General features: G+C 38.5%; 1 protein-coding gene across 14 annotated transcripts in view; it reads right to left on the bottom strand.

Annotated features, from left to right (window-relative positions):
• Positions 1–24,923, bottom strand: part of MEIS2 (Meis homeobox 2) — a 181,406-nt gene that overhangs the window by 153,419 nt on the left and 3,064 nt on the right. For 8 of the 14 annotated variants that reach the window (XM_077820290.1, XM_077820291.1, XM_077820292.1 and 5 more), the window contains 4 exons: positions 24,562–24,612; positions 23,757–23,807; positions 22,792–22,941; positions 12,414–12,528 (listed from right to left, as the gene is read on the bottom strand). In XM_077820290.1, coding sequence (XP_077676416.1) covers positions 12,414–12,528; positions 22,792–22,941; positions 23,757–23,807; positions 24,562–24,612 — 367 coding nt within the window. Of the gene's footprint in view, positions 1–12,413; positions 12,529–22,791; positions 22,942–23,756; positions 23,808–24,419; positions 24,421–24,561; positions 24,613–24,923 lie in introns of all 14 variants that reach the window. The other 6 variants (XM_077820299.1, XM_077820302.1, XM_077820303.1 and 3 more) reach the window with 4 other exon arrangements.

Below are 24,923 nucleotides of genomic sequence, written 5' to 3'. Positions count from 1 at the left end.
CAGCTGTGAAACTGCTAGAACATAAGATTACATTTACTACATCAGCCACTGGCAGCAATTCACCACCCCGACCTTCCCAGAAAATCTGAAATAAACATTGGTAGAATGATAACAGAATTAAGTGCATTGATTTTAAAAGGAATCTAGGAAAAAAGAGGATAGTTTCTGTACTTTTACAAAGCTATGTAGAAATGGCCCTGGCAAGAGTTATTTCCCTTTGTCCCTTAAAATATGAGAAAATATGATGACACTCCCTTTAAAAGATTAATTTCTTTAGAATTTAATATTAAAATATTATTAACATTTACTTATAGTTTTAAGACGAGCTCTTGTTTTTGTTCCTGGAGATACGGTATGTGTATCAAGAGCTCAGTTGCACTTTCTATAGGAATTTCTCCTATGAAATTAACAGCAGTGTAAATTTTAATAATAAAGGCCCATATTCTGGTCTCAATTGCATAGGTGTGCAACCCCAGACTCTGCGAAACAGATATGGATTTGGGACCAGATCCTGCTCCTGTTCAAGTCATACAGTTGCTATTGACATCAGTGGAAGCAGGATCAGGACCTTATATAGATAATCTCCCCCTACATTCAAAAACATTTCCACTCCTTTGAATAGGGAAGACCTTTCTTCCAGCTGATTCTAGCCCCCTTTCTTGGAAAATGTCTCCTTGAATGCCCAGTGGAGAGTCTGCCACTGGCCCAAAATCAAATGAGAGCTTTTATGAATAGCGTAACTATGGAATGTGTCTTGTCTTTGGTGCATTTAACAACGTTATTATAAGTAACTCCTGTGGAAAACCATGGTACTGAAGCTATATTCACAAGGACCAAAATGAAAAGGAACTGTAATGATAAACTATATTGTGTGTAAATTTTTTCTTTATAATTTCCCCCGCAGCAAAACGGATGCATTGAATGTGATATTTGGCAAAAAGAAACTCTAAAATATCAAGCAGGCTATTCATATTAGTGCTGCCAGTTTTGATGCCCTAAACCTGCTTTCTTGGCCACCACTGTCTGTGTGCACACTGCAGACGCTTAGGCAATGGAGCAAGGAGTATACTCGATCTTCCCGTGCCAATATGAGGAAAGTCAATGTCTAAAAGACAGAACTGCTGGTGCACGAGAACACTAAACACTACAACCCACTATATAGCTCTAGAGTGTTAAAGGCAATCCTCCAGAAACACACACACACACAAAATCAAAACAAAACATTGGTTTGGAACAAATCCTGCAATACATAACTGCCCTTGGGTGCTCTTGTAGATAAAAGGGAGTGCAAACACAAACACAGAGTTTCCCTGCGTTGTTCAAATTAAATATGTTTGTTCAAGAAAAAAATGTGTAATGGGAAGACATGCTTACATAATGACAAATCAAAGTCTAATACATTGAAGACATTATTCCAAACATTTCACCTTCATGTACAGATTGCCTAGTAACGGTACCCAGGTCTATGCTCTTTCTGGTGATTGACTTTCTAAATGTTGAAAATTTAGATCTTCTCACTATTTAAAAATCAGTCTGCAATGTTAAGGCTATTTCTCTTACCAACTTCTCTGTATTGAAAGAGGAGAGAGTGTCTAAACAAGCAATAAAATACCTAGATGTATTGCCAATGCTGCTCTTGCTTTGATTTCACAGTTACTAATAACATAATAATACTCAGCACTTCTATATAACCATCTAAGTATATCAAAGCACTGCACTAATGTTAATTGACTGAGCCTCACAACACGCTTGCACAGTAGCTAAATACTACTGCCCCCATTTTACTGATGGGGAAAGTGGATCACAAAGAGGTAACATAACTTGCACAAGGTCACACAAATAGACTTCAGAATCCTGCAATTTGTTGCACATGGGCAGACAGCCACGTCCATACAGAGGGCCACTGAAGCAGCTGTCATCTGTGTGCAACAAATTGCAGAACTGAGGCATTAGAGCCTGATCTAAAGCCCACTAAAGTCAAGGGGAGTCTTTCCATTAACTTCAATGGGCCTTGGATCGTGCCCGGAGTCAGTGCCAGAGGTATGGTTCAAACCCCTGTCTCCTAGTACTGTGCTTTAACCTGTACACCACACTGCCTTCCTATAAAAATCTCAAATACCAGAGGTTAAATTTTCAACTGTGCCTTCCCCTGACATGAGACGTTGCACCCACAGGGTTTCCACATGCATGTTTTTTCACATTACATTTTTATGCATGTAAAACTTCTGATTTTCATTTGCATAGGCTGTTTGCATGTTTGAATAAATGTATGCACCAAAACTTGTGGGAGCAAAATTGCAGGCGCAAGTATAGATGCTGCTTTTGAGAATTTTGCAGCAAATATTTAGCCAATAATCTGATTAAAATAATGAACCTTCTTAAAAAGAAAAATGTCTCTGTCAGCTAAGACTCAGCTGTGTGACTCTTATGTTCACAGTGTGTGAGAGTGGACCAACATGAGGGACACAAAAACATAAAAGCAGAGGTGGAAGCTTGAAATTATGCAAAATTGATTTCTCTAGCATATAGAAAATTTCTGGAACCTCAGCCTCAGGATTAAGCATCTCTGATATCAACTACCTACACTAAGACGTAATAGCATTGTAGTTTTGTGAGGGTCCCCAAAGTGAGTGACACACCTTCTGATCCAATATAGAGGTAAGTCTGAATGCAGATTAAACCAATGTATATATTAAATGGTTTACAACCATTTAAGATTCAGTTGGTTGGAAAATGCAAAACTGTAAACAGATATGTCAATCTGCATTAAGAAATGAGTAAAGATGACTGTCAAACTCCTTCCACCCACTCCCAAACCTAAAATGTCCCCAGAAGCTGGAGAAATCACAGAATGGTTGTCCGCCACTCTTACCAGGCAAAGTAAAGACAATAAGACAAAAAGCACATGTATTACAATGTGTATCGCCATAATGCAGTGTTTGACGCTCTAGAGGGCCTTCAACAAGTACTGTACAGCCAAAAATCAATTGAAAATCAGCATGATAACAGAGCATGAGTTGCCCTGTAATAGCCTTAAGACCCCCAAGGCTATATGGGTCCCTTTCATCTGCCACATTGCACTGACTCTAGGGGAGCCTCACTTCCCCTCCCTGAGCACTCTAGACACGTCTGTATCTTTTACCTATTGCTTTTACCTTACATAGTAAGAGGAGCTGACAGCCTTGCTGGATCTTCTTAGCTTTTAAAAGCAGAATTTGATTTAGTTGTTTTGTTAGCATCATCTTTCTTCTTTTCTTGAAGCGCCCCCTTCTTTAATCAGCCAAATGATTTCAGACTATAAATATTCTTGGTTCTAAGAGACAGGCTACATCTAATTATACGATTGAATATTTCAGCAGTAGGTCCTATATCCTGTGAATTCCAACTTGTACTTCAACATCCTCCTCCCTCCTCCCCCCCTCCAAGTAGTTTTTAAAAAATCACTGTTGAGGTCCATGCAAATTGTTATGTATGAAACAACAAAGTAGTTCTACAAATATTTCACTCATATGGTAGATTTCATTTCAATATTTCTTTAATTACTTTCCAACAATGTCTGCTTTCTGTTGAATTTACACTACTACTTGGCATTTGGTGCAACCCCCAAAAGATAAGATACATATGTCCCCTATTCACAGTCTTGGCATTTTTACCTTAACTCAGTCATCTAAGTGATTGGTTTGAAAATTACCTTGCTGATTAGCTGGGTTTCCTGGTAATATATAGTGTTAATCCTTAAATTTTGAATATGACATAAGGTATACAAATGTTCTGTCTGACTCAACAGCAACATATCACGGCTTAAGGAGGACATGTACGCTGATCTCTGTGAGGGAAGGAAGAGCTAATTGGGAGTTAGATTCAGTGTGATTATCAGCTTGTTTATGATAAGGGAGTACTCTTCTGAATGGCACTGTAAATTCATCCCTGATTGTGGTGTTAAACCACAGCTCATGTTTTCCCCCTTTTTGTTTGGTTATAAGGAGCTGTATACTATTTTCAGCAGATGACAATGTCATGCTTTGAATTTCTTCAGTCACAAGAAAATTAATCAATCACATGAACCTGTTGTCAGATTTCAACTCTCTCATGGCAGAAAGCACACATTTTTTATGTCTACTAAAAAATAAATTTTAGTAATTTTTCCCCATGTCATTATGAACATTAGACTGACCCAATTAATAGGAAATTTTTCTATGCTGCTGGAACAGACCGTGCTACAGAACGAGCCATTTGCACAACCTGTTCATGATTATGGGCCATAAGGACACAAAGATGGCATAGACATTTGTGGACCATCTGAATTCTTATAGGGAAAAGAAAAAAAAGAATGACTTTAGCTGACTGTCGTGGGTCATGTTTTTTAATCCAGAGTATTGGACAAGTAACACAGCAACAAGAGCTGATCATTTTGTTTAATCACCTTTTGGATCTTTGCCAGATGGTCTCTATTGAGAGCGCTGCAAACAGAGAGAGATGAACTGCGTCTAACATGCCACTAGAGCTTTCCCGTAAATGTCTGAGAACTGAATCCAACAAGAATTTAGTCTCAGAGCAGAAAGGGATACATTTAAAAACTATGTGCATTAACTATACTTTTCCCCATAGAATCCTCACTTGGCATGAATAATTTACCCACTCTTATGCTAATGGGATCATGAAAGTATCCCTCTGTCTTTAGTGCAGCTATTCTCAGCTTTCAGTAATTACCCCACCCAGTGAAAATAACATGGCTTCTGCATTCGAATGGCCTACTAGTACCTGACAATTAGAAAGATCATGGCTGACAGTGGAATGGTCCAGAAATGGACACACAAGCTCCAGTAGCCTGAGGGTTGGTTTGGGGGGAAAAAAATGTTCTATTGTACTATATTCTTTAGTTGCGTAGGATCAACACAGCATTTAAAGGAATATCTTCTGGCTCTCTTTCCCTCTTGCTCTCTCCTTTTGTTTAGTGAAATAGAATTAATTGTCAAAATACCTTAATAATAATTTTTAAAGTTCACTACGTCATTGATAAAATTAGGATTTTTAAATCAGCATGGCCTTGTTAAACAAGTGAAGGGGACGGGAAATTACAAAATCAATTATAAGTGTCCTTCAGTATCTCAGAATTTAATCAGCTAGATGAAGAAAAATCCTTCAGCATTTTGTTAAAAAAAAAAAAAGTTTAAAAAAATCTGTTACATGGAACTAGTCTTTGACCTCTGTCCACAGCACACCATGCTAGGTAGTTCACTGTGTAAAAATTATCAGGCTAAAACATCTGGGAAAGAAAGCTATGAAACAGCAGGGAATGTGGCTGGTTTATTGTTTATCTTTTGTTTATGAGGCAGTATTCAAGTTTAATTACTACTCTAAATTAAACTCTAACAGGCATCAGGAGACATCCCTTTACACGACTTAAGTTAAAAAAAAATCCAGAGATTCCAACACTAGATCTTTCAAATAAGTTAACATATATAGGAAGAAATTAGACAGACTGTAACAACCCAGGAAGGCATTTAAACACTTGCACTTACTACTGCATGTTTGAGAGTGTTGAATTATGAAAAACATTAATATTGTAACAGACAGATACTTTTACAATTTGGCAAATAAAATAATAGCTAACATTTTGAGGGGGGCTGGGTTAGATCTGGCAGAGGGTGTGGGGGTGGGAAAGACCTTAAGGGAAATCTTACCCTCTGCATTTGAAAAAAGCAAAGCAAAAACAAAATGATAAAGGCAAAAGTAAATATCCCACCATTAGCAATCTCTTCAGCAATATTATTTGGTTATTTTCTTTTGAGCTTTCATGTGGAGAAGGGAGAAAAGAAGTTCACTGTGTTTACCATTAACAGTAAGTGACCAGTTTGGGATGAACTTAGCTGTAGGAAAAATAAAAGTTAAAAACAACTAGCAAAAGATTATTCCAGATGGCATCTGTCATATTGTATCTAGGGGTATTTTAAAGAGATCCCTTCCACTATGACAACATTCCATTGACAGAGTTTTCCTAAGCTGCATTTGAAACCCCAGCACAACATAGTTAGAAGACATAGTAAATGTTATCTAATAACTTGTATATTTGTAGGAAAAAAAACATTTTTGCATATAACTATGTGGGTTGGAAACTAAGAGAGTAAGATGTAAGTCTTAAAATGTATTATAATATTTTAAGAGCTCACTCACCTCTAAGCTTTAAATTCAATAAAAGGTGGGGATCTGCAGTTTTCACCAGTATAATGACTAGAAAACTGTACAATAAATAAAAGAGATTTACTATGAAATTCTAGCCCCATTAACTGGTTGAAAGGTAGGGACATAAATGGTAAAAAAAAAAAACAAAAACAAAAACCAAACACAAAATGTACTTGTTCACACAATTGAATAAAAGAAAAGAAAGATGGGTGGATACTAATATGTGAATATATTTAGCTAAACTGTTTCTGGCAGCACTATGGTTAATGTGCATGTGGTGTGCAGTGTGAGCTCAGCAGTTACTGGGCCAACTGTCTCAGTATTTCTGGGAATTCTGCCTATTCACAGTGCAGGGATTGTTCAATTGCTGCAAAATGTACAAAATGAATTTTACAAAAATGAATTGTAAGGAAGGCCCCATTACAACGATTTTACAGCAAAGATGTCAACATCAATTTTTCTCTCATGCATAGCTAATGATTAAAACAGCATATTCCATTTGCCTAAGATAATTTATTTCATATTGGCACATCAAAATATTGAAATACAATGTTATCTTTACTCTACCCTTATTATTCATTGCTGCTGAACCCACACTATTGTTCAAGCCATGAAAAATAAAACAAACTTGGCAAGAAATACTTAAAACAAAGGCTCATCAATATTCTCCAATTTGTCAACATCTCAATTACAGCGATGGGAAAAAAATGTAAATTTCATGTGCTCTAAACACTGAGGGGTCTATTCTCCTGTCAATGCACATGCGTAACTCCCATCACCATTAATGGGAATTACTCATACCCATCAACACAAGGACAGGCCCCAAAAACTTGAAAGGAAAAGATGAATTAATAAGAGCTACTTTCTTCCTGTGTCTTCCTCAACTGAAAAAAAAAAAATCATTGTTCTTTAAGAATTGTTCATAGTGCACATAGTTTACCTTTAGGAAAATAGTGCCTTTAGAAATGATGCATCTCCAGTAAAGCTTTCTTTATGAGGAAGTTTGCCTTTTCACAACAGAATCTGGGGTTTACTTTCTAGCAACAAAATGATAGTTTTTCACCAATAAAACTGTATCTCCACTCTAAGGTTTAAGGTGAGAAGTTCTGAAGATATAAGAAGATATGCATACAATCCAATCCAATGCATGCATATCTACACACGATATTTAAAAGAATAATGGGAAAAAACATCATAAATTCATGTTGTTTTGTAATAGCAAAGTTTGGGTATGAAAATTCAGTTGCATACTGTGTATGAACACATTGCATTATTTAATACAACTCCTCCTTTCTGGATCTATTATGATTTGGTTTCAAAGCAGACTCATTTTACATATGCCTACTGTGTTAGTATAGTTTCAATATCAAGAAAGGCCTTTTCTGACTTACCAACTCATGGTGTTTCCAAATTCATATATCATAATGTATTACACAATGAACAAGAAACTCACCCAGAGTAACTTTTCCAATGTGCATCAACCCAAAGATGTAACCTAGGATAAGCATGTGTGATTTCAGTCAATATCTCTGTTGACTTTGCCCTGAAGCAGATAATTAATCTTTCCCGCAGAAAGCTAGTGTGGGCAAATCAGTGGGACAAAACATCAGACTACCACAGAAAAATGTTTAAAGACTATTTAAGATATTTTCTGAACAAATGGTGCTCAGATCCTCTCTACAGTTGGCCAAAGCTTGCTCACCTTACTCACACACGTAGATCCATCGATGCCAGTGGAATTACTCACATGAGTAAGGCAAGCAGGATTTGATCCCATCTTGTTAAGTTTTCTGCTATACGCTGCAGAACGAGCTTCCTGCCTTTGGCTTGTAACATATGCACAAGTTTACCTCTGTGGGTCTGATACTGAGAGGTGCTGAACATCTGTATAAATATGTCCATATATGTCTGTAATGTCTGCATAAATAAAGTGAAATGGGAGGAGTTGGGGGACCCCGTGAACATGAGACTCTGGGGCCCAAATTTCTCTCAACAGGCCTGCTTGTGGGTGCTTAGCACCTCCAAGGATCGGGCCCTTTGACTTAAACTAAAAATGTGGCAAACTAGGTATACAATCCTGGTGTCATAATATACGAAACTAAAACTATTCTCCAGTGATTTCCTGTAGACCACATGTTTTTAAACCTTAAAAAAGATTGATTTCCTGCTTTTCATGCATAATCTGCCATATTCATTATTTGAAATATCCCATAAAGAAATTAAATAAGAATTAAAGTTTGTGGGTGACATATCCCTCACCATGGCATAAACCAATACAGAATACTAGAAGTTGCTAGCATTTTAAAGCAATAATTTGGACATTACATATGCAAAGGCACATTTTACTTTATTTTGCAAAGAATAAGGAAAATGTAGCACCCCAAAAGACTTACAGATTTTTTCCCCCCAGTGAAATGGCTGCATTCTAAAGCCTCACACACCTTTTAATGTGCTGCTTAGGGTTTTACACATATATTCCCTGCCAAAAACCCTAGGGTCTTCTATCTCTCCTCCCCTTCTCTCAGCCCCTTTCCTGCTATCTCCCTTGCCATAACTCAACTAACCCAACAGAACCAGTCAGTTTTAAATTTCAGTTGGGACCCCAGTGACCTGTTAATGAATCTACAGAGAGGAGAAAAACTCACAGTGTTGAGTTATGCCTGGTGTTGCTAGCTGACTTAGAGTCAGAAATGCTTGAAGCGTTAACGTAATTGCAAGAATGTGAAAAATGAAGCGTTGGGCTCCTGAGCAAAGCGAAAGGTCAAAGCAAGCCTTACACAAAACAAGTCTCTGGAAGATGGCCTCATTAGACCATTAAATCAGCTTCTCCTTTCCCCCCCCTCCTTTGTAAAATGTTTTGAATGTTTTATTTTTATTATTAGATGTATTTAACCCTTTCTCCCTTTCACTGGGGGAAAAAAAACTGATTATATTTACCACATTATTTACTATTCACTACAATAGTATTTTGTGACATTGACCTGGGTCTGTGAATCTGAACCAGGCTAAAGTCAATAAATGCTTGGTAGATTACAGGTCACTAGTAGTTATGTTTGTTAGATGATCGATACAGCGTATCGTGTAGTTTCCCCTTGTACAGCTGCGGTGACATGCTAAAAACAACACAGACACTCACCACTAATAAAATTAGGATAATATTTCATCATTCGCTGCCTGAAGGCCCTTTTTGTAACTCTTTCAGTGCCAAAATATTTTAACTAATTTCAAACTTCCCCTACATTAACCCTTTCGATGTTGAATGAGCAGCCATTGTGCTGTGGCATTCTGGGTCAGATACTGCACTCCTTCAACAGGCAAAACTCCCATATGACTTAATGCTTTCCAGTCACAACATCATGGGAGGAGCCCTTCGTGTGGATCTACCTGGTCCTGCACAGAGGGTCAACAACATCGATGGCAGCATCCACCCATCACCAGATCCCACTGACCTTCCCTTGAGGGTGAGAGATGGAACTGAGAACGGGTGGGTCAGGGGAATGAGTCGGAGATCAGGAAAGAAAGGGCCAGGAGGGCCAGGAAAGAGTGGGAGGTCAAGAGGCAGGACTGAGGAGGAGCAATGTGGATCACTTACCTCTGCCACCCCACCTGACACTGGCAGAAAAGCCATTGGGATATTAATGCAATCTGAGGCTGCATTAACTCTTTCATGAACTCTTCCATCCCAGAGAAACCCCATTGGAGGAGTGGTGCCCCAGAGGCAGCAGCAAAGGAGAGCCTTGGCAATGCAGTTTCAGTGGAGCCAAATGATCAGAGAGGCAGCAAGGGTCAGACAAGTGGGTCCCAGACCTGGAGGAGAGGCACAGATTCTCCTCACAGATGGCTGTGGCCTCTTTCAGATTCTGGGGATCCGTGTGGCTTGGGGATAGAACCACTGCCTTTTCAGTAGTTATGAGGCCAATCCTGTCCCTCCAATGGAACAATCCAAGGAAAATTCAACAAGGGGACTCTTGCAGAATTTTCTTCCAGTAGGCACCCTCTTGTAATTTCCCTGGGAGGATGGGAGGGGGAGGCATCTCGGCCATAGTCTTCAATTGGGAGTTTTACCTAAACATCACAGGAGTGTGCATCTTTCAAGTGTGAGAAACTGATTGGAGTCCTGACATTCAATTTGTAGATTGGCACTTCAAAAGGAAACATAGCAGGTAGATGGGGACGCACTTTAGGTTATGTTTTTTCCCAGCACACCAGGCAACGCTCAGGTGATTAAATTGGTTCCTACACAGGAGCCTACTGGATGCCTAAATAAGTATACTATATTTGTGAGTGTACAATACCACAGACCATAACTTAGAATGATAGATCTTATATCTTGCTACCTTAGGTTGACCTCTGCCTATGCTTCATACCAAATAATGAGGTCAGCCTAGGAGTATTTGCTGAGAGCCCCTAGATTTACATGCCTGGAGATTAGAAGTTGGGTATTCAGGTGCAGCATCCCATGACCATGGAATTCACTCCTGCTGGCTATCATAGAATCATAGAATACCAGGGTTGGAAGGGACCTCAGGAGGTCATCTAGTCCAACCCCCTGCTCAAAGCAGGACCAATCCCCAATTTGTGCCCCAGATCCCAAATGGCCCCCTCAAGGATTGAACTCACAACCCTGGGTTTAGCAGGCCAATGCTCAAACCACTGAGCTATCCCTCCCCCCAAACCAGAGCTCAAATTATCAACCAGAGCTCAAATTTTCTGTCCTCCAAGCTGCAGTACAAGACATGTCTTTGTGGTCAAACATTGTTTGATGATGGACCATCACTCAATTATTTATGGTTGTTGGGAGTAGAGCATGAACACAGGTATGGGACCTGTGTGTCCTGCTTGGGACGGACAGTTTAGATTAATGCATTGATGTATTTAAGTTATGTCATACTCCCGAATGCCACAGGGATGGGCGCTTTAAAAGTAAATAAATAAATAAATGTAAATATTCCACTAAATCATCAGCACTTTAGTGACAAGAAATCCATATTGATTATATCTATATCTATAAACCATAAAGTTTGATAGTGAATTACTAGAGTTTTCACTGACCTGCTGCTTTATAACTAAAGCCCTCCTTGTCATTAGTTGCTGTGGCTGTTATAGTTCATTACAGGCCTGGCCCAAATCCAGTTAAAGTCAATGGAATGACTCCCACTGACTTAAGGCCTGATCCAACTCCTATTGATGTTAATAAAAAGATTCTGGATAACTCAGATGGGAGTAAGATCAAACCCTATATCGTACCCTCTTCTACTTTCTAGTAGCAATAACCCAAATGCACCCTGTACAAATAATCTATAACAATTGACCCAGTTCAATATACCAAAGAGAAACTGCTACTACCATACTGAACCTCGGGAGCGTTTAAAATGTGAACCCAGATCAAAATCCAAAAATTACAGTGAGCCCCGCCTATACGAGATCTTCCACCAAAACTCAATTTCTGAACACCTGGGGCCTGACTCTCCACTGCCCTACACCTTGCACAGTCATTTACACCCATGCCAAGTGAGTGCAAAGCAGGTGTAACATGTTCCCCAGTCCAAATGGCAGTGTTTGACACCCACTTGGTACAGGCAGAAATGGCTGAACAAGGTGAAAAGCTGTGGAGAATCGGCATTCCTGAACTTTGGAGACTCGGCGGGGGAGGGGGTTTCGAAGTCTAGATTTGGACTTGAATTTTGCAGCCTGAGTCTGTCTCTATCAAGCATTCAAAATTCATGTTTTCAGAAAAAATATTATACAGGCAAACACTGCACAAGATTTTTTTCAGTCAGTCAGAGCTGACTTCTGCATCTTTCTTATATGATGTAACAGATTTACGGCTTGCTATAGGAGTCCTTTTATAGCTAATATTACACGTTAAATTCTCTGTTTACAAGCCAGTACAAACTACTGCATCACAGCTGGAGAGTATGTCTGTCATTTTATTTACTTACACCACTCAAAAATAAACTGCAGATAACCAAATTTGTAAAGGAATTGGCAGAACTAATCAATTGTTATTACAAAGCTTGTTTGAAGATTAGATATTTTGCTTTGAAATAATAATAAAATGCAGCTAAGTAGGTTAAGAAAAGGAAATAGTGTCTCCCTAAGTTACCGCTGATTACATTGCAAGCCTGCCACTCCATGTTTACACTAAGGCAGATGTACTGATATCATAAAAAAGTCAAAGTTATTTTAGTCATGCCTACTTTGCACAGGGAAAAAGTTTGACCTTTTACCTTGCTCACTGCTGTTGTCTCCACTCTGGGAAGCATGGCCCCCACTGGAGGGCCCCGGTGTGCCTGCTGAATGCGTTGAGGTTGCATCATCGTGGTCTCTCCAAGATGAAGGGTTCTGGTGTCAGAATGCCAAGGAATTTTTTCCACAGTTCCCATTCCAATAGCAAATGAGGAACAGAAAGAAAACAGAGGGGGAGGGAGGGAAAGTATACACATTAGCATTTGTGAAACGTGCCAAATACTGATACTGTTTGTACAATGTAATATGTCTTCAGCAGTTAGAAGCGGAGGACATACAAAGATTTATTTGGTAAAATAAAGGACCGATTTTTACTCTTCCAACAGCTATCTGGGATTAATTGTTTTAATAGTAGAGCAGTAAAACACTTCTGCCAAAAGTTTTAGTATTTCCTGATGAACTATTTGCAGATGAGTTGACATGTTTTTTTCTCTAATACTTGAAGCTCAAACTGGAGTGGGTGTAGTGCCACATTTTCTCCCATTTTTGCCACATCTGGTTAGGTGAGGGGGATTTTTTTTTTTAACTATTTTAAAAAGAAAAAGAAAAAGTGGATGGGAGGGGAGCACACCGTCACACCCCGCTCTCCTCCACCAGTTTGAAAGTTGGAAATACTTCAAGCAAACGCAGAGCTATGGGAAAAATAAGCTCCCTCTGAAATACATTATATACTAGTAAAGAATTTTTTTCTTCAATATGACACATTTTTAAAGACTTTCTAGATGTATCGCTCTTTAACAGTTCACTTACAAGAACTGTCAAGCATAATCACCAGGTGATTATATAAAATAATATATATGGTGATTTTTATGTAATTCTTTCTACATTAATACACATAAAATACAATAAAAAAGAATGTAAAAGACAGACATATGAAATTTGACAATACTTGGCTAAGTAAGACTTCTACTACTGTACTTCAGTCACATAACTCATGATAGCTTTTAATTTATTGAGTATTGGTTTTCCTGGAGTGAAGAACTCCTATTTAAAAGGATAAGTGAGGAAAACTGAAAGTTACAGTTCAGTGCTACTTTGTTGAGTGTAGTCTCCTCCTGGTCCTCCTCCCCTTTCCTGATCATTCCCAATACCCTGCTGTTGCTTAAAGGAAAACAGGAATTCTACTGTACAGGAAGAGCTTTATCAGCACCACATGAAGGCAGGCAAGAGATGGAATTTCCTCTGGCAAAAAAGGAGAGTAAGAACACATGAAACAGATCAGACTTGGGGCTGGACCTGCATTACTTGTCACCTGTATGTGACAACTTAGATTAAGCACACCGTAACACTTTCAGACAAGAAAAGTTTTGAAAAATAAAATATCTTGGTTGAGAAAATAATGAACACCCTAAGCTACTACAACATCAGCTAATACCGAGAACTGTGAATGATGTATGCTGATGCATATACAGCCTGATTCCCACCTCACTGACACCAATGTAAATCAGAAGTAAATCAAATAAAATCAGTGGATTTACCCTGAGTAAAACCAGTGTACGTATGATCAGAATCAGGCCCTGTATATACAATGAACCCTGTCTAGGTAATCTCCCAAAACTGATTGCTACCACATGCATTACAGCAATATATAGTGGAACAGCCAGATAATATTTTTCTCCAAACCCAACCAAACTTTACGGGCCTGATTCAAAGCCCACTGTAGTCAATTAAATGACTTCCATTGACTTCAACAGGCTTTGGATCAGACCCTAAGTAATTAAAAACTAATAGGGAGCCAAATCCTGCTTGCCTTTTGGCCCACTCAAATCAATTGGACAACACGAATAAGAAAATCAGGCAGGATTTGTCCCAGGATCCACAACAGCCATAACCCATCAGCACGGCTGACAGGATTTAGGATACAAACTCTCTTGAACTAACTCACATACTTTCTCTAATATAGAACTGCAACAAAGACTCTCAAAAATTACTGATTACACAGTAGTATTATACGTTTGTTGAGACGGTTGTAGCAACTAAATCCACCAAAAGCTAATTATCGCCATCCCCAAAACCTTAATAAAAAGTATGTTACCATCATGTCGCAAAGTCAGGTGAAAATGAAAACAAAAAGAAAGATGAAAAGTCTAAAGAGTTGAAGCAGCTTAGATGTTATTAAAAAATAGACTATGAATGAAAATAAAGTTGGGTGGGGGAGTTCAGACAGAAATAAAATGCAAAGACTGAGCAAGTTTCTTTGCAGCCTGGATTAAAACAAGAGTTGTGCCTATGAGCTCCTCTTTTTATCTCTGAGTTAGGAAACCACTCAAATAGCTTCAAGCTGAAGGCAAACAGCAGACAGGAGCTCTTCAGCCCTCTGCAGCCTCTTAGCGTCAGCTGTTTGCCGGATGGTAATCAGATAAAGAGCTAGAAGAAATACATGAAAAAGGAAAGAAACAATAGCATGGCATGAGTTTAGCCCTCCAACAACATCAGGCTGGAACCTTCTTTTAGAATATAATAATTGCAACATGTTCACCTAGGCTAAACTTTTCAGAGAACACAGCAAGTTATGTTAATTTTATGCACTGCAGGCTCTCTCAAGCTGGTTGCTGTTAAAGCTCCTTACCATACATATGAAAATTACAATAATTAAACAGTAACACCTCAGTTATGTTTTAAGGCAAATATCATCCAAAACCTATCATACGGTATTAAAAAGCTGGACCTGTCTTCTGTTCCGAAAATGTAATGATGTGGAAGGCATCACTGAATCGGACTTCCTGCAGCTGAAAACCCTATCTGTCTATACCAGTCCAAGTTGTGCTTGACCTCAGTTTGTGGATCGAGTTTTAGAAAGACAGACTGTATTGATTTGGAACTCAGTGTATTCCTTGTGACACGGGCTTCTTGAGGAAAAGAATTTGGCAGCATTTTATGGAGAGATAAAAATAATAAAGTGGTTATTTACAAGTTGCAATCATAGAATACTAAGAATATGTTAAGCACGGGGAAATTAACTACTCTTTTGTATTATAAAAAATGTGATCAGTAACCATAAGGGTGGATCATGAGGCACCACTATTTTTCTTTGGATTAAGATATCTGTGTGTGTATGTGTAATCCAACTTCTGACTTTTTTTCCTAGACAGGTTCCAACTTTGCATCCCTCAAGAAAAACTTCCTGACCACATTCCCAGTCATTTGCAGTAATTTTACGAATACTGAAGCAAAAGTGGTACCCAAATATACATTTTAAGAGAATTACTCTGATGGAACTAATCAATACAATGTATTATGCATATAGAGAGCCGCCCCCAAAAGCCCACTGAAGTTAATGGCAGTTTTTCCATTGACTTCGTTGGGCTTTGGATCAGGCCCACAGTGTTGCTCTAAAAAGAAAAGGAGGACTTGTGGCACCTTAGAGACTAACCAATTTATTTGAGCATAAGCTTTCGTAAATCCGATGAAGTGAGCTGCAGCTCACTAAAACTTATGCTCAAATAAATTGGTTAGTCTCTAAGGTGCCACAAGTACTCCTTTTCTTTTTGCGGATACAGACTAACACGGCTGCTACTCTGAAACAGCTCTAAAAAGAGTTATAGATAGACAGAATTGCTATATAAACTGTTAACGGGGCTTCTTGTCAATTTGTGAATAACGTTGTTAGTTTTAAAAATGTGCTTTGCAGAGGAAGATCAAATAATCCTAGGAGAGTGGTGTGATTAAAATGCATTTGCTGATTTTATACATATGTATACACACATACACATATATACACTATAACACATGTATTTAATCATGAACTAAACTACTGCAGTGCACCACAGAAGGTAGACCGGGCACATGTATCTATTCCCAGTAGTTTTAATAATTGGGAGTCAAATATGGTGCTCTTCTTGCTCTTACCTAATTGTGTTAAAGAGCAGTGTTACCAGGAGAAAAGCAGTGAATACTGAGTGGAGCACAATAGAAGGAGATGGAAAATAGATACAAGAAGCTAGGTCTCCAGGGGCAGTATTTTCTATTTGCCGGGCTACAGACTCGCAGCTGATAATGCAAGTTGTAATTAATATAAAAGCAGGAGACAATATGGGGAAAGCTTGTACTAGCAGGGCCACAGGAGATCACTCTGCTGCTATCCACTCTTTCTCATTTACACACACAGCCTTCCCTAGAAAACACAATTTTGCCAGTGTTTTCTCCCTTGAAAGTTAAAAAAAAATGGATTTAGCACCATCATTGAATTTTGCTAAATCTAGAAAAGAGCATGGAAAGGACAAGAGTCTCTGGGTATATGAAGCAAATCTGATGTGTTACTCTTTTGTCGATGCTGCAAAGCTGGTGGAAACTGTACACATTTTTAACTAGAACAGTATTTCTTAAGGAGAGATATTCCAAAGCACATTTGCTACAGAACAATCATTTATTCAATCAGGATTGCATGCAGGCATCTGTTTGTTAATATGATACAGTGCTGGTCACTTGTCTTGTTATGGTGCAAAGGTTGGTAGATTAACTCTTGCAAGACAGCTATGTAAATGCAAATGTAGTGCCAGAGGATTGTGCATTCCTTGTGCACTCAAAACTTTCACTGGACAAAGTCTGACAAGCAGTCCCACTGGAGCTGATTGTGATCTCACACTGGTTTTATGGTGGTATAACTCAATTAACCACAGTGAAGTTACTCCTTATTTATGATGGTGTAAGTAAAATCAAAATCAGGCCAATTGAATTCAAATGATACTCTTGTGAGTACAGTCAGCAGGATTCTACCCACAGACTTTAATTGAAGTTTTAGATGGACAATAAATACAGGATTGGGCCCTTGTATTTTGCTTATCAAATAAAACTGTGGAAACTACACAACCATGGTGTGCAAATAAAAGATTTGCACATCTGATTCACAATTAAGATAACTTAAAATTAATTTTACTCAACGTCTTGTAAATCATCTTTGCAACTGATCTTAACAAGTGTCACGATGGCACTGTTTTCCAGAGACTATGAGCCAAGTCCTGCTCACTGTACTCCCACAAGCAGCACCTTTGAGATCAATGGAACTACTAATGTGATTAAGACAACAAGAATTTGGCGCTGCATGCCCTGATATATTAAAACACAATATACTGAGCCAGACAAAAACCTCATATACACCCATATAGGATATAATAATGTAATTCAGGATATGAGGTCTTAGAGACTGATGTAGTGAATGGCAATAATAAACATATATAAAGAAACTTTCAATAAATAAACGGGGCATGAAAAACTCTAATTTGGCTTGATATATATATTTACAGTAAAGTCAAGGCTCTGTATTACTGAGGCTTACTTTCTCAGAGATCTGTATTTTAATATATTACTGACTAGACTTAAAAGCAGTGTTGCATTATCTATCAGCATTACATAAGTAAAACAAAACACAAGTCATTTTGGTCTACTGAAAAGGAGCAATTTGCTTATTTATACATATGTGCAAGTTTTATACATGGCTATTTTTAAAAAAAATCTTGATATTCTCACCCCCACTGACTTTGCATTTGAGTGAAGTTTCAGGAAGAACTGTTGACAGTCCTAGAAAGTGGCATCATTCTTAAATGATATATAGGCTTCGTGTGCTTTTGTAGTAACTTCGAATCAAACATGTAAACCACCTGTCTGTATAGAACCAAGTCCTGAACAGTCAGGATTTTTAATTCTATCTAGCAACACTTCTTCTGGAGATATACCACTACTTTTAAATTACTATCATGCAAAAAAAGAGAAAAAAAAAAGAGTAAATATAACTTTCCAACCTAACTTGGTATCAGATAGACAACACTTAAATCAAAGGGGAAATGCCAACATCAGTGAGATAATGAAATACATTATCATCTCGGATTTGGGGAGCACAATGAAGTTTAATCAAATAAAAATAGTTAAATTTACTTGTATTGAAATGCTTAGGAAAGGCAAAAGCAATCAAAAACCAGAAAAATACAACATTCTTTAGCGTATTAGAAGCCCCCGCAATGACACATGGTGGCAGATCACAAAGAGCATTCCAAATCTTAAACTACACACTAAGAAACTTGGTTATATAAAAGCGCTTGCCTTATTACCGTTGCTATAACTATCTAGATTCCCTTTTGACATTTGACAAACCAGAAGGACACCTTTAGGGTCTGATCCTGCATTCCTGGTATACACAAAACTCCTGCTGAAGTCCATGGGATTTTGGAGTGCATGGAGAATGTAGTATCAGGCCCTTACTAATTTGCTCACTGCTCAGCTGACAATGAAATCTTACCAACAGGCAAGACTATATACAACCTGTGACAGACGTATGAGACCCCATTTTTAAATTTTCTGATTTGCAAAACACCTTTAGGCTGCTCAGCACTAACCTTTCTAAAAGGAGTATTTGAATACTATAAAACAACTTGATGTTAAAAAAAAAACAAAATAATGAGAGTTAATGTATCCTGATCTGACAACAGAAAGCTTTAACATTCAAACAACTATTTCTCTGTTACATCTAGGGCATCAGATTTCTAATCTGGAAAAGATTCTTTTTTAAAAAAGAGATACCTATGTTTTTCTCTACCTATTTTCATTACATTTTATGAAAGATCAGTTTATTAGTACCTCAATTTTCAACTGCCTACAGCATATAAACAAATGTTGAGCAGACTGAGGCCCTGCTCCTGCTCCTACTGAAGCCAGCAGGATGTTTGCCATTAACTTCAATGGGAGCAGCATCAGGCCCTAACTCAGATCTGGACTCAGGGAAGAATTGTATGGTATTAGTCAAAGCTATGCACAAAATAAAATGTAAATAAAGCAAAGCAGAGAAATGTTATAGACTTCGAAAAAGTTTATGGTTCTTCAAATACCAGGAGCAATAGAGTTTTCAAACTGGGACAGTTTTTTTTCTTTTTTTTTTTTTTTAAAGAAGAGATTTATAATCAACCTCAATGGGAGTTTAGTGCATGTGGAATGCAGGATTGGGCCCTACATGTTTATATTGAACAATGATACATTTTCATTGCTGGAAAATTCAACTTGAACTGCAGTTTGGGCAGGTTCCCCCACCCCGTAACCCCCCTCCCCACAGCCCTTTAACTGATCTGGTGCAGGCAGAGCATGGCTGTAATTAACTTCTTTCCATCTACACTTAATACCTCAGAGCAATAACAAAAAATTAGGATGTTAAAATTTCAAACACTAATTATGGGCTGTTATATTTACTAAACATAGCAGAATAATTACAAAAGTTGCAGCTTTTCAGTGACTAGCACTACAGGATTTGATTTACAAAATCCCTGCTCCCCTTACACTCACTGTATTACATAACAGTTAATAGTGCACTAAAATAAAAATCAATATGTGCATTTATTACCAAACACGTATGACAAGACTGCATAAGACTGCCTGCTTTTCCAGCACAGGTATTGCTTCTGCAGAGATCAATGATTTCCTCCTCTTTCCCATTTCTCCTCCCCCACCCCACCCCCAATTAAGTTATATAAATATCACAGCCGTAGACTTCTAGAAAGGAAATATACAGTATCTGAATATCCCACTTTCAGAAGTCACACTGTAAATGTTGGGTAGACTCATATTTCGTTTAGTTACTTTCCTTCAGCTATATTTTCAAGTCTGGCAAAAGGAATAATATTGAGTAATAATATAACTAATATACTGCTGCCACCACCACCACCCTACACATACACATAAAACACACACACAATGTAGCTTGATACCACTTAATAAGAAGAGAGGTGTATGGATTTTGGGGGTGTCAAACAGCTGTCACAAACTGTCACCTCCACAAGAGAAACCTTGGCACACAACAAATTAAACTACACTTCTTTTTAGCTGTCATTATTCATAGCCAATCAGTTGAAATGCTTCTCGTATTTCATGTGCAAATAAAACCAGGGGGAAGATCCCTGGATCAGAACAGTGGGCCAACAGATAAAACAGAGGAAACAACATGCTGTCTCCATCCTTCTGAAGGGGATCATCAACACCCCTGCACCAATTTTCACCAAATGAGATCTAGCCTGGGGCTATATATTAAATATGCATATCAAACCAAATGAAAAAATAACCTGGAGAGTAAAATTGGACAAATTTGCATGTTTGAACTATTCCATTTCTTAGGTAGATGCTCACAAAAGAACAGTTCAATTTTTATTCTGGTATTTGCCTACTGACAATTTGAAAAGGTTTTCCTTCTTTAGAAGTAGACGTGTATTATTCCTTAATATAGAACAGCACAGTATATACATTCCTTAATGTAGCCCAGTGAAGAGTGCATATATATATTGAAGAGTTCCAAAGTTTTGGTGGGAAAACAAGCTAGCATTAAAAAAAAATCCAATAAGGAGACACATTTCCCAAAACGCATGAATAAAATGTAACTATGATACAACTCTTCATTTCCCAGTTGGTGTTCTGGTTGCACAAATTATTGCTTCCTTTCAAAACAAATAGCAGGGGGCTAAAGTAAAAAATGTTATAGCTCAAATCTCTAGGAAATAAAAGGCTTTAAATTATAATACCCAATGAAGTGGTAAACCCTAAAGGGTACAAGATAAATGGGTTGTCATATTTACTTGAGTTTGTTTTTTGGGCCACAAAAACAACAGGAGATTCTTCTTAGTGAAGATAATAGTTATCAAATTATCAAAACGCTAACCCCTTCTAACCTTGTCCTATCATTGTATCTGAATTTAAATATTATAATAGAGCACTGCAAATTGGCTTGAGTATTCGCCATCTGCCAGAACCCTAAACAGGCTAGTTTATCTAATCTCTTCAATATAAACATCAGCGTGCCCCATTTCTACACTTCCACTTGAAACACACTCTTGTAAAGAAACTGTACTGGAAAAAAACATGTAGATTTTTTTTGTCTTGCTCTGAATTATACAGAATGAGCCTATATCTTTCAGGTTGCCACTCATTTAAATTTCTTTTCTGCAAGTACCTTAATGCTTGTGCATACAAATTTAGGGTTGAAAATCCCATAAAACAGATATTTTAAAACTACTGTCATGCCTCATAGACTCTATTATCTACAGATGAGATAACTGATAAGCAGAGAAACTTTCAGTAACTGCTGCATACATTTTTATTTGAAAATAATAAGTCGAAAATGCATACTATCATAAGAATATAGCCCCTCAAGGTTTACCAAATACAAATGAAGAATTGAAAGCTAAAGCCTGGAATACAGAAACCACTTTCAGTGTCCTGGAACTTTAAGCACTCAGCAAATTATTTTATTTCTTACCATGAATTTCAATACAGATCAAATACGTTATTAAATATGCAGACAACATATTTTAAATGTAAAAAGAAGCTCATAGAAACCTGATTCTCTATTAATTTAAATCTTCTTTTCTTACCACACAAGAAAAGACAGCTAGGCGCCTGTGCAGAGTATGGTTAAGACACACCGGGTGTTAAATGAATATTTCAAGGGCTAAAATATTAGATGTATCATTTAGATTATGAGTTCAATTGAACCTAAAACTGTGTAAACCCCTTTCTCCCCAGGGATGCATTCCTATAAATAAACTATAGTTCACACCCACTCTTTTTAACCATAGCTATTTCGTTCCCTTTTCTCCGCTACCAGCTGCAATCTTTTCTTTCATTCCCCCCCCCCCCGTAAATGTCTATTTATTTCTATACACACATTCTAAAGCATCACAAGATCTGCACCAAAACACAAGCCAGAGAAGTAAAGCCACTCTTCTTACCATGAGCACCAACGTTTAGTCCTACACACGTAACAATAACTCACCAACTACTAAAGTGTTAAAATCAACCGCTAACCTACGATTACTCAATCATAATTCTCTCCAGCTTTCTGTAATACTTTGTTAATAATTGGTTCATCAAGGTTACTGTCTTTTATTATGAAGATGCTTCGGGCACTTGGCAATAAGTCCATATTCTTCTGACAATAAGTTGTTATAAAGCAAAAGCATTGGAAACTCCAATGTGTTAACCCTTTTCTTAATGCAATGTAAAACTGCCAATAACTCTCAGCACTTGTCATCTGCACAAGGGGGGGGGGGGGATCACCAAACTTTCCCCCTAACTTTCTCGACTCTGTTTTCTGGCATTGCTGCATTGATTACAGGGTTGGCAAAGCAGAAAAAGCACCGATCACCACATCAAACAGACAATTTGCTAGCGCTGCAAGTCTCCCAGATCAGGAAACTTAAATCATAAGCAAACTCCCTGTGCTACAGATTGTCGGGGGGGGGGGGGGGAGAAATCGACCATAAGAAGAACTTTAAAACTCGTAGGGAAATGGGGGAGGGGGCAGAGAGAGACTTACGCAGGCTAAAAAAAGGGGACTCCTAAGCAGGTTAGAGTCTTTAAAAATACCATAAAGGGATCAAGAGGACTTACATGGTCGGCTAAATTTGTGGAAGATCCTGAGAGTTCTTCATGGTCAGATTTGGAGCTGCCATCCCTTTCGTCAATAACTAGATCGATTGGCATTTTTCCTTTTAAACAACTAATGTACCTATGGCAAAAGTTATCGCACAACTCGTGGACCTGGAAAAAAAAAAAGGAAGGCAAAATATCGGATTGCAGCTTTTTTTTTTTTTGGTAGCAAGAGAAACTCTGTGATCTATTCCACGAGTAACTCTAATTAAGGGGCATAATAGTTGAAGGCAAGGAAACAATAGAGAAATTGTTGCAGCACATATTATTCTCTAGAGACTGGCCGCAGCAACAAGTTAGAGAGAAAGAGAAGAGAGACTGGGCTCAGTCTAGTCTATAGAGGAAAATCGGATTTGGTGATAACATCAAAACACTGGAAACTGGACCTAGGCAATATAGCTGGAGTATACCCAATCCATCCAGGTACAGCTGGTAGCTTGTGATGGGATCTGTTTGAAGTGGGGCAGAGATGGATGTATTTCCAGGACTTGTAAAAATAAATAAGTGCGCCTATGCTCTGAAAAGATCCTAGTCTCATCTCAAGGCACAGTTACCCCCGTCACCTCCTGCTTAATCATAATATTTAAGGCTGGCTGAGGTTAATATGGCGATGGGATCTGGATTAGAGAAGGGGTTATTTAATATTGAAAATAATATTCTGACTCGGCGAAATCGCATCCAGTTAAGGAAAGAGTAGGGTGAATGTAAAGGGGTTATACTATTTTTTTAAAGGATCCATTCGAATTACAATTAAAAAGAAATGCCGGGTTGGACTCAGCGTGTTTGCTCGTACGGCCCAGGTTACAATATCACACTGCGTTTCCCCTGTATTCTTTGGCAATGTTTATAAGTGTCTACAACAAATCAATGGGGGAGGGGGAGATAATGAGAGTGGGAGTCACAGTCCCCAGTTCCCTTGGTCTTACCTTTTCTAATTCCAAAAGATGAAACCTTAGTACTTGTATTGCTTGGATCATCTGCAAGAAAGTTTTGAGCGAGGAGTTATTTGCGAGAAGGACGCACTGGGGTCTGTGCAGAGCTGCGGGCCCCAATGGGCAGAGAGGGGGCTTGTCAAGGCGCACACTCATTAGCCAGGTTTTTAGCTCACTGGTCACGCTTGAGCAATTTTGATCAACTTTAACCCTAAGCACTCGATTTTTATCATATTTATTTTAAGAGCGGTGATTAGTGTCTCACTGGGATCTAGAGAAATCCCTCTCCCCAAGCACTTATTTCTGAGGGTCCGCACAACAACCAACCAAACACACTCACAAACACACACACCTCAAAAGAAAGAAAAAAGGGGAAACGCTCAAGATGCATCTTTTGGCATCTTCTTTACAAGTGGATTTAGGCACTTTTACTATTGAAATCATCCGCATTAGCAAAAGAATTGCGCTAGAAATCTCCAGCTCGCTCTTCTTAAGCAGTTATTTCCTTCACTGTCGCTTCCCGCGGCTTTAAACACAGCTTTGCAATGCATTGGGACTTCAGAGTTTGCCCTGGTTCACTTTAAAAGTGAAGCCTCTTTGAAGCCTCTGGGATGTAGTTTTTAAATCTTTCTGCTTTCCCCCTCCCTGGTCCTAAACCCTGGATGGCTGAACCTGTAACTTTCGGCCGCCTCCAGCCTCCTCACTTACAATGACCCCTTCATGTTTTAGAAAGGTGCTTGTTATGAATATCACAAACTATAGTAAAGGGGTGGGGGGAAGGCAAATGTGGAAGCCTTACCAAATTGTCCAACTCTGGGTTTGAAGAAAAAAGTGGCTTTTCAGCGCGGACCTGCGAGAAGAAGGCAAATCAGTGTAAATTACAGCCCCTGTTCAAAGCCCGGTACGCGAATAACTTGAAGGAAAAACATGTGACAAGCTAGCGAGTCGAAATACGCCCAGGCCAGATTAAAATATTAAAACGCTCAGTGAAATAATGATTTATGTGAAAAAGAGTCTAAACTGCAGCCAGCCCGGTGCCTCTGTCCTTTCAGAGCCCTCTCCTTTTTGATCTCTTGTCTTTATCTGGGTGAGTGTGTCTGGCTAACAACTCGATCACGGGGATTGGGTTGATGGGGATGAGGGTTTGGGGGAGCGAGCAGT

This window comes from Eretmochelys imbricata, chromosome 6, assembly GCF_965152235.1.
Source record: "Eretmochelys imbricata isolate rEreImb1 chromosome 6, rEreImb1.hap1, whole genome shotgun sequence".
In the NCBI taxonomy this organism is placed as follows: Eukaryota; Metazoa; Chordata; order Testudines; family Cheloniidae; genus Eretmochelys; species Eretmochelys imbricata.
This window is presented reverse-complemented; position numbering and strand designations above follow the sequence as displayed.